The sequence below is a fragment of the Amblyomma mixtum genome, chromosome 10 (assembly GCF_055824585.1).
Source record: "Amblyomma mixtum isolate Tamu chromosome 10, ASM5582458v1, whole genome shotgun sequence".
In the NCBI taxonomy this organism is placed as follows: Eukaryota; Metazoa; Arthropoda; class Arachnida; order Ixodida; family Ixodidae; genus Amblyomma; species Amblyomma mixtum.
The window spans coordinates 57,987,313-58,001,153 of NC_143021.1; the positions used below are offsets into that span (position 1 = coordinate 57,987,313).

The 13,841-nt window shown below is 43.9% G+C and overlaps 1 protein-coding gene across 1 annotated transcript; it reads left to right on the top strand.

Annotated features, from left to right (window-relative positions):
- Positions 1-8,008: 8,008 nt before the first annotated feature.
- On the top strand, positions 8,009-12,203 carry LOC149325873 (uncharacterized). Its single transcript, XM_089564401.1, has 4 exons — positions 8,009-8,266; positions 9,011-9,056; positions 9,780-9,791; positions 11,255-12,203. Exons 1-4 carry the CDS (start codon positions 8,009-8,011, stop codon positions 12,199-12,201), a joined length of 1,263 nt encoding a protein of 420 aa, XP_089420527.1. The 3' UTR covers positions 12,202-12,203.
- Positions 12,204-13,841: the final 1,638 nt, after the last annotated feature.

A 13,841-nucleotide genomic window follows, 5' to 3' on the forward strand; every position in this document is an offset into this window, starting at 1 on the left:
AACACACTGTTCAAACTAACAACGAAGCTTTCCTCAACTTATGTAATTTACATCGACCTTTAGAAGTGCCCTACATATTCAGAAACAGAGAACACTGGTCTATACCTTCTTCCCGCACTAATCAGGGTCGGCACATGCTGCAGTACCACATGCCTACATATTTGAATTTCCTACAAAATAAAAATATAGATATACATAACCTTAGCAAATACAAGTGGCAGAAATACCTTATTCTTGAAGACATATGAGTTTAATTATGTTTTTCCGACACAAACTGCTTTTGTACTGCGGATGTATTGTATCTTTTTATCATCGTCTATTTTCCTGCTTCTATTATGTGAACTTGTGTACACCCGATTATATTTGACCCTTTGGAGCAGCTGACGCGATTTTTTTGTTTTCCTGTTAGATATGTTTCTTTCATTTTCTGTGCGTTGAATTGTAATCTTAATATGTATAAATAGTCTGCGACGAGTTAACACAGATACACGTTCATTTCTCACATCAAAACTATTTTAGATATAGCACCTGTCTTACTGCACATTCCATTGCATACTTTTTTTCTCGCTGGTTTTAAGTCCTGCATATATATATATATATATATATATATATATATATATATATATATATATATATATATATATATATATGTGTGTGTGTGTGTGTGTGTGTGTGTGTGTATGTGTGTGTGTATATATATATATGTAATAACGTGACAGTCTGTTGGCCTTGTCAATTAGGGGTGGGAGCCTCGTCAAGCTACTGAGTTTGTGGCTTTTTGCTCCTACCCTAGCATTTCTTTTCTGTTGTTCAGGACAAAAAATGCTGAATAAAGTTGATTGATTGATTGATTGACTTGAAGTAAACAGCAGTAATTAACAGGACACATGCACAAGAAGCAAGACAATACAGGCCATGACAAGTTAAATAAAAAATAAATAAAAAATTAAACCTGCTCAGCTAGCACATCTACTGACATGCAGATCTACTCGACTACAGTGGCTATACACACTGTCAAGAGTTTTCTGTAGATCACATTAGAGGGAAGATGTAGTCAAATTATAAAAATTCAAAACTTAGAAAACCAAACACAAGTGATTGGTACCAGTGCATAAAAATGAGAGGAAGCTAGCCTGTGTACTGGTGGCAGGTTCAGAACTGCCCTCACAGTTACACTGTTTACAGGGGCTTTCATGCAAAGTGTCTGGAACACACAACCTGTACCACTGCTTCCCATTCTCACATGCATTACTGCAGCATACAGAGAGGGCTAAAGAATATGAAAGGAAGGGGGCTACCTTAGCAAAATCCTAAGAATGCTCAGGGTTTTGCCTGAAGTAGCCCAAGAGACGACTGGCCTTGTTGAGACCACCTTCACATTGTAACTTAACCTGTGAAGGGTACAGCTTGTGCAAGCCAATAAATGGCCTTTTAGCCAAAAATGTACTCAAAAGGAGAGAGTGCTTTGATTGGTCATGGTAGCTGGAATTGGAAGGTGTTATATCCTCTGTCTTCTGCTAGCTATACACACAGTCAGTGCGAAACTTGGCAAAGAAAGGCACTATAGCAACACTCCTTATAATCAGATACACGGTGTTTAGCACATCATAGGTAGAGATTTAAAATAAAAGTTCAGAAATAATTGAAGTATTTATACACCTGACTTGCATGAGGCTTACATCCTTCAAAACTAAGAAATGAGGTAAAGTTTGGATGTGATCCATTACAGCAGCTTACAAAACTATTCAACATCCCTTAATACTCAAAATAGATAGATACTCACATAAATACTCACAAAATAGAAATAATACTCACATTAGGGCGTTTAATATCTAATATACTTCCAGCATTATTACGTGGGCACAAGTGGGCCAGCACTAAATGAAGAATACAATAAAGTTCTGTATGCAGAGAAAAAAATTTAAGTTAGCCCGAAATGATTTTGATGAGCATATTGTAGTGTAACTGGTCTGTAGAGGTGGTCTCTGTGGGTATTCGAGCCAAGTTTTGAAGCTCTGCGTGGACCCTATAATTTAGAAATAATTTTCTAAAAATAGCTGCTCACAGTAGCTCGCAACCAATTAGGGCAACACACATTACTGGGCGACCCCTACCCCGATGATGTCAGTAGGCGGAAGAGCCAGCCAGCCTTCAAGTTGGCCCCTTCTGCCCACTCACCTCGCTGGGGAGGGGACGCGCGATGAGGTGTGTTGCCCTAATTGGTTGCGAGCTACTGTGAGCAGCTATTTTTAGAAAATTATTTGTAAATTATAGGGTCCACGCAGAGCTTCAAAACTTGACTCGAACACCCACAGAGACCACCTCTACAGACCAGTTGCACTACAATATGCCCATCAAAACCATTTCGGGCTAACTTAAATTTAAAAAACTTTCATATACTTCTCTTCAAAGGTACGCTGCTAAGGTACTGCCTATACCAGATCCTGCTAGGCCACTTCATCCTGTTTGAATGCCTTCCTGTGTGGCAAGCTGCTACTCCTTTGCAAAATTATTTATGCTTATTTTCAAGGCTGCTGCTGTATATCAATTCAGCTGCTCATTCATTTGCTTCAGTGTATATTGTCATAAATCTGGCATGAAATTATCATTACAGTAGAGCATAATATGAACAACAAAACAAAATAGCCACATACCGAACAAAATGTCGGGAGTTATCTTGGCACAAATGAGATGTAACAACATGCTTCTTTGAGTTAAGTCGGTGCTTTATAAAAACGGCCCTCTGTTTTCAGGTATAATTTTTTCCAGAATGCGGGAGATAAAAAACAGGCACTATATTTTTAGTGCAACTTTGGCTATAAATCAGGTTATTCAGAAAAAATTTTCGTTTGGCATTTTTTGGGTAACTTTTTACACAAGAGAGGTTACTGTAACAGTTATTTTTCTGCTTGACCTGAGATGCCCCTTTTTTGCGCATTTTTTTCAGAAACAATATATAAATCAACACAAATGTCATTAAAAAATCGTTTACCAATGAAGATTTTTTGTTTCCAAATCAATTAAAAATATTTCATCGCATACATTGCCAATCTGCTAAGGAGTACTCCTGCATCTGAGTAAGACCAGCTTGACATTATTTGTACAGTGCAAAAACGTTCAAGACCAGAGCAACCCTTTCGAATGAGCATGGTTCTTGAATCAAATTGTTTTTATCATGGGTAGTGCTTAATACAGTAGCTCTGTTAAGACAGCTGGTCAGTAGCCATGTTTTGGCCTCTTGCTTGTAAATCACCCTTTTCAGACTTATCTTTATCCCCCTTTTGAAAACAAGCTGACTCAGTTGACCGAAGACAACCCTCTGGAATAAGCACTACATACAAAACTTTTTCTGTCCAGCTTTGTGAGCTGGAAAACTGACATCATCCAGAAGGCTTCATTTTCAGGGAGAAATTTATTTAACCCAATTTTTAAGAGATACGTTTGGGGTGCAAGAATTCGGTAAAATCGGCTTTCACCTGAAAACAAAGGGCCCTATTTATAAACCTCTTGGGTATAGTTTTGATATGCAGTTATATCCTACATCCTTCTTAAGCTAGCTCTCCAAACAATTCTTGCAGACATGCTTTAAAGTTGCCTCAGGACACTGAGGCAGCAGCAAAACCACAAAAGCGTACCACAGCTAGCAGTATAGAGATGTAGCAAAGTCCTTTCTAGTGCACTGCTAACTTTTTGTGTCATGTGCAAACTGGCCCGGCTAATCCTTCTCACAATGATACGTGGTACCCAAAGGCTCAATTTCTGCATGGCTATGATACTTTTCTGAAATGTACTGAAAGAAGACTTTCCAAGCAGATAAGTGGACACATGCAAACATGTACATACCAAGCATTTGCTCTAGCTTGGCATTTTTTGCCTCCAGTTCGGACACCAACGCTTTCAGCTGTGCCTGCTCAGTGCTTATGGAAAGCTGGGGAGAGTGTGCAAACACGCATGTTAGGGCAAAGTACAAGACGCAAAAAAAAAAGAAATTGCAATAGCAAAATACTAACTATAGCAGATGATACACAGGCAGGGTTTGAAACAGTTCGCCAGCTATAAAAAACAAGTCTACTAAGTAAGTACCTTGCTTACGTTAAGTAGCCAAGGTAATACATCATAACCAAACATACATTTCAAGCAGACAGGTACAGCTTAAGTGTTGCCATTCAAATTCACATTGAAAACCAATGAACAGGTAGCCAAACTGAAAAAAAGGAAGCTAATGACCACATTATAGTAAGTAAAACATGCATGACTACGGCATAAGTACAAAACTTGTACTCTGCACTAGTGTTCACTTTGCGTCATGCACGAGAACCGCTACTTTACAAAAAGCACCCGCATAACATTTCACACCTTATAGAACTGGAACATGGGGCTGAAATAAATAGTCAATGACCACTCTGTCATGTACATGCTGCAACATATGAAAGCTACCTAAAAGGCATCCAGCATTCAACACCTGATAAGACAAAATACAGCACAATAATGAGCAGCTGCATCTTTTTCCGTGAAATGCAGTCCTTTCACATCCATCTGCACCTTATGCAGAGATGCCACAGCTTGTGGCTCTTGCAGCTACTGGTATCAATGTTGTGACGTAATCCAAGAAGCTGATTTCATTGGATTTGCATGCGGAACTGATACTAGCGAAGTACATCAAGGAAGCACATATGAGGATGGATAATGTAGAAACCCATCGAACAGCAGCATATCTTTGCAGTACGAATTAAGTCATAATGCCATTACTCCCCGACTGCCTTCAAAATGCAATGGTTTATCCGTGGAATAAACTGTATGAAATGTAACTTTGCACCATGAAAATTTACTGCAGGCTAGAAGTGAAGACAGGAAAGAACAAAAAATTATAGCCAACGAAAGCACTTATGCACACACATATATGATTTATTTCCTCATGCTGCCCACTCAAAAACGTGTACCTCAAGGAAGTTGTTTGTCATCAAATGTTAAAAAGCACAATTAAAAATTGCCATGTACTGAAGATGATGCACATGATTTCAGGACTTTTCTCAGCATCAATGGGATGTAAAACCACGTATATTCAGTTCTAAAGTGCCTTATAAACCACTTAGGCAGAATTTTTATATGCTGGTCAAATGTTTTAGGGGAATCCCCCAAGGTGGAGTAGATTTGTAATAAGGGAGTAATTACTGATTGGCATCCACCCGAGCACAGCCATACGGCCACAAAGGAAAGCTATACAGCTTTCTCAGAAACACAATTACAACACTACTCCACCTTGGGGGATTCCCCTAAAACATTTGACAAACACAGTTCCCACTTCGAGTTATTGATCAATTCGCTCTCGCCCTACCATAAGCTTGCCGTCCTGGTTAGCTAAATTGGTAGAGCGACTGCTCCGGTGAAGCGGTGGTCCTGGGTTCAATCCCGGGACGAGGACAAATTTTTCTTGAACTACGAAGTTTCTGAGAAAGCTCTATAGCTTTCCTTTGTAGCCGTATGGCTGCGCTCGGGTGGATGCCAATGAGTAATCACTCGCTTATTAGTTTTTATATGCCTTCATATCCTACTCATAAGTGAATACAAATTACTGCGGTTGCTCTAGAATTATGAATAAAAAAGCGCCAGTATGCCTGTAGCACCAGTTTCATAAACTATAAATGAAAAAGCACAGTGAACACCACCTTGTGCCTTTGATCAGTGTTTCCACAGTCAAGGAATGATTTAAATTAATCTAATGTCTTTCAGGGAATCCCCTAAAGTGGAGTATACATGAAATAAAAGAGTTCATACTCATTACCATCCATCAAAATGCAGCCATATGGCTGCAGGAAAAAGCCACAAAGCTTTCACACAAATGTCGTAGTTGAAAAAAAAAAAAAGCGTCGATGTGGGTAATTCGGCCAAATGCGGATTTGTGCGTTAGCATGATGTGAATTGTCACTTGGAGCTATTACCTAATTGCTGTGCCAGGCTACCACCTAATTACCACCCTATCTTCTTCCCTTCAGCTACTGCGCAAACATAATTCGAATCCTGTTCCCCTAACCGCTGCTGCTGATTCCATTTAGCTCGGTGCACTCACGTGCGGTCGAGAGAACGGGCGCACACCTTTGCAGAGCTCACGCAAATGTCCCGCTTGGACCGTCGGACTTACCCTCCTCCACACCCCTCCCTTACCCACTCCCAACAGATCCTCTGGAGACGCCTCCAGACCCACTCTCTCTCATCCCCTCAGCTGTTATCTCACTACTGTGGAACCTCCCCTGCATGCACCCTGTGCGGCGAACCTCAAGCCACACTCTCCCGCATCTTTTTCGGCTGTCCTGCTTATCCTCCCCCGCGGGGACAGCCCGCGTTATCAAGTTGGGAGGACTGGGAGGTCGTGCTCTCGTCTCTGGACCCGCCATCGCTGCTTGCTGCGGTGCTTCAGGGTGCCGACGTCATGAACAAACACCACATGAACGTTCCGACGTAGAGCGGGACCGTGCGGTGGTCGAGGGACTAACACACTTGCCATAATAAAGTTTTTCTCTCTCTCTCTCTGGTGGGACTTGGGTTGCGACCCAGGTTGCTCTTCCCGAGCAGCCTGTCACGATCATATGGGCTGCCACCTAACACAGTGGGCAGCCTGCGACAAAACTGGCTTCAGGCAGACAGACACTGACAAACTCGCAACGGATAAATGCGGGGAATGGCCACTATAAGTGCTAGCGCACTAAAGGTGTTCCAGTATACGGAATAAGCGGCTGCCCTTTGACAGACTGTGGTCCCAGGTTCAACCACCAGACCAGAACGGATTCTCCTTTACTAAAAGTTATTGTAAAGGCTTGCAACTTTTCATCGTAGATACACAGCTGTGCTCAGTGGGTGATTACTCACTTATTGGAAATTTAAGTTCTCATTTAATGCATTTGCATTTCTTATTTAAACATACTACAATCATACATACAAGTAAATGGAGCATACAGAATTGTTGCAACAAGGCTTTTCTTGCTTAGAGCAGGGATTGTTAAACTGATTTCAAAGGAACCCTTCTACTTGAAGTGCTCTCTAAATTAACCCCCTAAGTCAATAAATCCATGCATGTCTAAATCCCCACCCACCATTTCAGGATAATCACACTTTAATAGCTTACAGCAAATAGTTTCACTCTGCAGCGAGCCATAATGAATTGAATTTGGCTATTTTTCTGTTGAGATGTGTTGCTGCGTATTTGTTACTTGCATGCATGTAAGGCAGGAAAGAAACAGAAGGCAAGGCACACGAGGTTCATGAGCTACTTCTGATAGCTAGTGGATTTACCAAGGCTACAAAGGCGGAGATTCTCCTAGCTTACAGAAAATATGAAGGCATGACATGTGCATGAAAGTAGCAGTAGTACAGTAGCATGTAATATAGTCTGTCAACTTCAGATGGAATAAGCGTTAATACACCTAAAATAGAGAAGTGTGCTGCATTTGCTTCAGTTTGCACCTGTACACAAGTGGACTTACTGAAGAGAATTTAAAACATTAAAGGCTACAAATACAATTGATGCAACATGACTAACTGCCATAAATACTAACATGTGGCCTTTAAAATTTCTAAGCTCACAACTCTGTGTTGCTGAATAATGCATTATGTATACTTTAAATGCAATTATATGAAATCATGTATAATAGCTAAGATGTTCTGGAAGCTTAAAACAGCAAATCAAGCCTTACCTTCACATGTGATATAGAATCAAGGAGGATATATAGAATTTGCTAGAGTGGAGAGGGCGCGCTCCGACTGAAGCCGCCTGCCGCCATCTTACCAGAGGCAAAAAGCGCGCTTGGCGCCGGCTCGCGCTGCTGTTTTCCGGAGTTTTTTGGCAGTGCAAGTTGACGTGATGGACATGTAAACACCATCTATTTGATTATGGTTGCCTCCTGCGTTGCCTACGGATGTGCAAACAGGCTGAAGAAGGGTTGCGGCCTCACATTTTACCTCTAAGTACACGAAAACACGTTCGATTGAGCCACTACGCTTGCGTTGCCGATGGATGCCAACTGATAAGTTGTGTGTGCGTGCAACGATTAATAGTCCTGGAATTATCGACAGGTTTCCAAAAGATCCGGAGCTGCGGAGCCTGTGGGAGCTGGCTGTTCGTCGTGAAAGGTGGCACGCGAAAGATGGAGATCGCCTTGGCTGTGTGCATTTCGCGCCGGGGTGCTTCGACCGCACTGGACAGACAACGCGACTGCGTGCGGGTAGTGTCCCATCTGCGTTCCCTGCGTTTCCGGAACATCTACAGAAGCCCGTGAGTATAACTGCAGAATGTCGAGCCATCGCTAGGACGACAAATGATTCGCGATTCTCGCGCGATGTATTTGTGGCATCACGGATCACGGTAGCCGAACTCTAGCGTCGGTGGTCTCGTTTTCGTCGAAAAGAAGTGATCGCGATAAGCGGATAAAAATCAACACTGTGTGACCTGTCAGCTGGAACAGCGAGAAATGCGACTGCCTTTCTCGAACTCATTATATCGCGGTTGTCGTTTTTATGTAATGTCATTAAATTTTCCATTGTCACAGGTAATGAAGGGCATTGCTTTTGAATGACATTCGCTGAAAATGACATCAAATTTACCGTCTAGCAGGGTTGCCTCAGCAAGGCTGTAACCATAACATTGGATAGAGACCACTATTGTGTCTAGATTTTGCACAGCTTCACTTTTTGTTTCGTTTTCACGGGACACAAAGTGCGAAAACCGTTTTTAGACTCATAACCGTAGGCTGTACGGATGCGGCTTCGATCAGCAAATGTGTTCAGTGAGCTTGCGTGAGTAGTAACAAGAAGAGACCTAATTAGTATGCAAGCTTACATACTAAGGAAAATAAAAAGGCTAATAATTTGAAAAGATGTTTTTGGCTAAAATTCAAAATTACATACACCCACCTTTATGAACTAATAAGTTTTGTGGTAGCAGATAAGACGTAGCTTCGCAGCTCCTCTTAATTTTCCTCTTGAGACTCATCAGAAATACATACGGTCTCTATTTCAGGTGAAGAGGAAGCGTCCAGGCCGCAAGCATCAAGACAACCCAGCCAGTTACTGTTGTTGAGACGCAAGGTAGCAGATCCCACTTCTGACACCAGTTGTTGCGGCTCGAGGTAGCGTGGCCAGTTGTTGCGTCACCAAGGGGGCTCGTCCGGGATGAAGGAACTGTCTTATCTGCCAACGCGCTATCTGTCTCAGGGCTAACAGTACGCGCGTCACACCTTTCTTTTTCCTCGCAAAGGTTTCGCTCTTCCTGTTCTTTCTCCACGCGGAGGCTTTTCTGCGGAATAGTTTTACACTTCTCGCCTGCCTCCTTGTTGAGAACAGGTACTACTTGCTGGGGACAACTGCCCGACCTCTTGCTCAACTCCATTTCTAACTTACTGAGCTCAGTCCTTAGCTTCAGTAGTTTTGCTTCCCTCTCACGTTCGCGCTGACGCCATTTTTCCTCTCTCTCTCGCTCTTCCTGCTGTCTGAGCTGCTCTTCTTCTCGCTCTTTCTTTTTTTGTTCGATGAGACTCCACTCTTCAATGAGCTCCTCATCATCTGCCCCCAAATCAGTAATGGCCTGAATTATCATGGGTTTTCGTGCCAAACCCCTTGTCTCAATCCCCAATTCCTCACACAACAGCAACAGGTCCGACTCCTGCAGTCTCTGTAGGTCCATGATAGTTCTGAGTCTGAGCTATTTCCAAAACAACTATGCAAAAATACCAAACCTGTAAGATTTAAGCACAGGTGTCTACCAGTTCTAAATTTTAACCCTCTTTTAGAACCTGGTCCACATCAAAGGAAAAGCCAAGCACTCACCCACACACGTGATCATGTCCAAGACAGCTGCACTCTCGCTGGCCGACCGTTGTTGTCGCTTGTGGCTTCAGATTCTCATCGCTGATCCACAGTTGTTGGGTCTTCGTATCTCACCAGTCTCTTCGGATCCCAAGGCTTCGGATCCCAGGCTTCGGATCCCAGTTGGGTCTTCGTATCCCACCGCTGCCACCAGTTGTTGCGACGCAAGGTAGCAGATCCCACCGCTGCCACCAGTTGTTGAGACGCAAGGTAGCAGATCCCACTTCTGACACCAGTTGTTGCGGCTCGAGGTAGCGTGGCCAGTTGTTGCGTCACCAAGGGGGCTCGTCCGGGATGAAGGAACTGTCTTATCTGCCAACGCGCTATCTGTCTCAGGGCTAACAGTACGCGCGTCACACCTTTCTTTTTCCTCGCAAAGGTTTCGCTCTTCCTGTTCTTTCTCCACGCGGAGGCTTTTCTGCGGAATAGTTTTACACTTCTCGCCTGCCTCCTTGTTGAGAACAGGTACTACTTGCTGGGGACAACTGCCCGACCTCTTGCTCAACTCCATTTCTAACTTACTGAGCTCAGTCCTTAGCTTCAGTAGTTTTGCTTCCCTCTCACGTTCGCGCTGACGCCATTTTTCCTCTCTCTCTCGCTCTTCCTGCTGTCTGAACTTCAGATGGTTGGAGATTACAAAAACAAGCAGATTTAATGGCCAGAAACTGAGACACTTATTTACAAAATTTTACAAAGGAAGTACAAGGAATCAAACGTTAAGAGTTCATAGCGTCGAGCGTCTGGATGAGCCTGATACCCAAGGCTCAGAGCCACTGGATGGACCTATTACCGAAGGTCCAGAGCCACACTGGATGAACCTATTACCGAAGGTCCAGAGCGTTCGTGCCCACTTTGGTCGCAGGTTATATAGCCCAAGACTCCGCCCCTGCACCAGGGGACCTTCCATAGCGACACAAAAGATCGGCACCAGCAACGCCATCGAAGACCTGTTGAGCCCCCTCACTAGGCGGTAACTCATGGGGCACCAAAAGATCGCCACCACACGTCACAGACGCAGCTGGCCAAGACACCTGTTTAGAGCCCGCACGTGGGAACTGGCAAGTCCGCATTCCTAAGTCCGCAGTCCGCATTCCGCATTCCTATAGCATTGTGTCGTGTTGACGTCACAGCCGCAGCTGCGCAGGCTTCCTCGGATTCGTTCCGGGTTTTCTTTTCAAGACGAGGGACACCCTTTCTTCTCCTGTCGTCGGTTGCTTCTCGAAGGGGAGGTCGTTTTCGCCGAGCCGAGTGTGGGAAGAGCCTCGTCGGCCACTTCCCAGAAAGTCGCCCTTTTCTGCGAGGTCATCGAGGGGTCAAGTTGAAGTTAAACGACCCGTCAAAATTGCCGCTACGTAGAATCTCCCTCCGTTTCATCTCGGGTCTCAAGATGAGTCGTAACACTGTTCACTGCAGCCTGAAGAGCCTGAAAGCGAAGAAGAGCCACCTGTGTCTTCACCCACTAAACAATGGTACAAAGAGAAAGTCAGCGCCTCTGAGGAAGAAATAACTCAGTTGAAAAAGGAAGTTAAAACTTTGCAGCAAATGAAGCGAAGACTCGCAAAGAGAAATGAGACAGCACAAGAAGTTACCAAAGAAGTCAAAGAACAAAAACTCCTTTCAGAAGAAGGATCACAGGTGTTCACATCTTCATTTTCAAGTGATATTCAGCAGCTTCTGAACAGAGTGGGCAGCAAGCAAAAGGGCACATACGCACCTGAGCTCCGCGCATTCGCGCTGACATTGCATTTTTATTCCCCGGCCGCGTATGAATACGTCAGGTCTAAATTCAATGACGCCCTTCCTTCACAGCGCACTCTTAGGCAATGGTATCGATCAATCGATGGAGCGCCTGGCTTTACAGATGAAGCATTTTGCTTCCTTGAAAAATTTGCACAATCACGGAGTCAGCCATTCTACTGCGCACTGATCGTGGACGACATGGCCATAAGAAAACATGTCGAACTTGTTGGAAACAAAATAGTCGGGTATGTGGACTTTGGAACAGGGCTAGATGACGACAGTCTCCCTGAAGCGAGAAATGTGTGTGTGTACATGATTGTTGGTGTCAATCTCCGAATCAAGATGCCTGTCGCTTACTTTTTGATTGACACACTCACTGGCGCGGAGAGGGCGGAGCTGACTAAGCAGTGCATTGACAAGCTTGAGTCAGTGCATGCTAATGTCGTTTCTCTTACATTTGATGGTGCTTCCTCTAACTTCACCATGTCAAGATGTTTAGGTGCTCAGCTTCAACCAGGTTCTCAACAATTTGCCACAAGCTTTGTCAACCCTGCTGATTCCACCAAAAACATCCAGTTTGTCTTAGATGCGTGTCACATGATATAGCTTGTGCGGAACTGGTTGGCAACTGTAAGCCACCTTATTGACATGGAAGGAAATCATGTGAAGTGGGCTTATATAGTGGCATTGGAGGCATTACAACGTGGCGAAGGGTTGCGGCTTGGAAACAAGCTCACAAAAGTGCACGTCCAGTGGGAAAAACAAAAAATTAAAGTACGATATGCAGTACAAACCTTGAGTGCTTCAGTTGCTGACGCCTTAGACTTCTGCGAACAGGTGCTTAAACTGCCACAGTTCAAGGGTGCCAGTGCAACATCTAAGTTCATTAGGCTTTTTGATCACTTGTTCGACATCATGAACTCTCGAAATCCATTTGCAAGATCATACAAGGCACCTCTTCGAAAGCAAAATGAAGGCTGCTGGAAGCTATTCTTTTCCGAGGCCCCAACCTACATACATGGGCTAAGAGATCCGGCAGGACGTACAGTTATACAGGGACTCAAGAAAACTAGGTTTGTTGGATTTTTGGTGTGCATGACCAGCACAGAAAAACTGTTTGATGAGCTTGTTGGCAAGGGTCAGCTGAAATGCTTGCTGACGCACAAGCTTAGCCAAGACCACGCCGAAAACTTCTTCGGGTCCATACGTGCACGAGGGAGCCATAACAACAATCCAACCACGGCGCATTTTACGGCTGCATACAAGCGTCTGTTGGTTCAGACAGAAGAGACTTCATCAAGCTCTGGAAACTGCTCCCAAGAAATCGTCTCAATTCTAAAGGCAACAACTACAGGAGCTTTGGTAGATGAAAGCAGCATGCTTACTGATATGCGCTGGTCATCAATCCTGCAGGTCGACGACCATGACTATACTCATCGCATTGACTGCCCAGAAAGCCTGTCAGCTTTTGGCGGTGCTGTAGTGCCGTACATTGCGGGTTTTGTTGTTCGGAAAGTTTGTTCAACGGTAACATGTGAACAGTGCATCGCAGCCCTGCATTCGGATGAGCCGCCACCTTTAATTAGGCAAAAGAGCCGAGGTGGACTTATTTCACCGGCACTAGACGTTGTTAGCCTTTGTGAAGCAGTTGAAAAGGGGCTTCGACGGCTACAGGCAGAATATGATACTATTAAAATGGTGACAACAAGATCGAAACACCTCATCCTTGAAGTACTGGGAACCTCCACAGAGACAAAGTGGTTTCAGAAACTGGAGGACCACATCCTTGACCTTGACCCACTTGACAACTATATTTATCATTTGTGCAAAAAAATCGCTGAAGAATATGTGAAAGTGAGAATACATCACATGACAAAAGAACGAAACCGTGAACTGATCAAAAGCAAAGTGAGACCACTTTTGTCAAGGGTGATTATTTTCAATCACCAGTAGGGTATTTGTCATGATGTTTTTGACTGCCTGTAAGATTTTTTCCTTAATATCTGGGCAGCTGAGCTGTCTTCTGCCCATCTGTCGGCTGCTGGTTGATTGAAAATAAACGTCTAAAACTAGAACCGCACATGTGCATTCCTTTCGAAATACGAGCAGCACTACGCTTTTCTCCAGAAAATTTGTGCACTTAAACTAGCTTTTACATGCCAGTTGGCTGCTAGTTGATGGAAACGAAACGTTTATAACTGGAACCACTCGTATTCGTTGCTCCGCAAATGCAAGCAACTTCATCC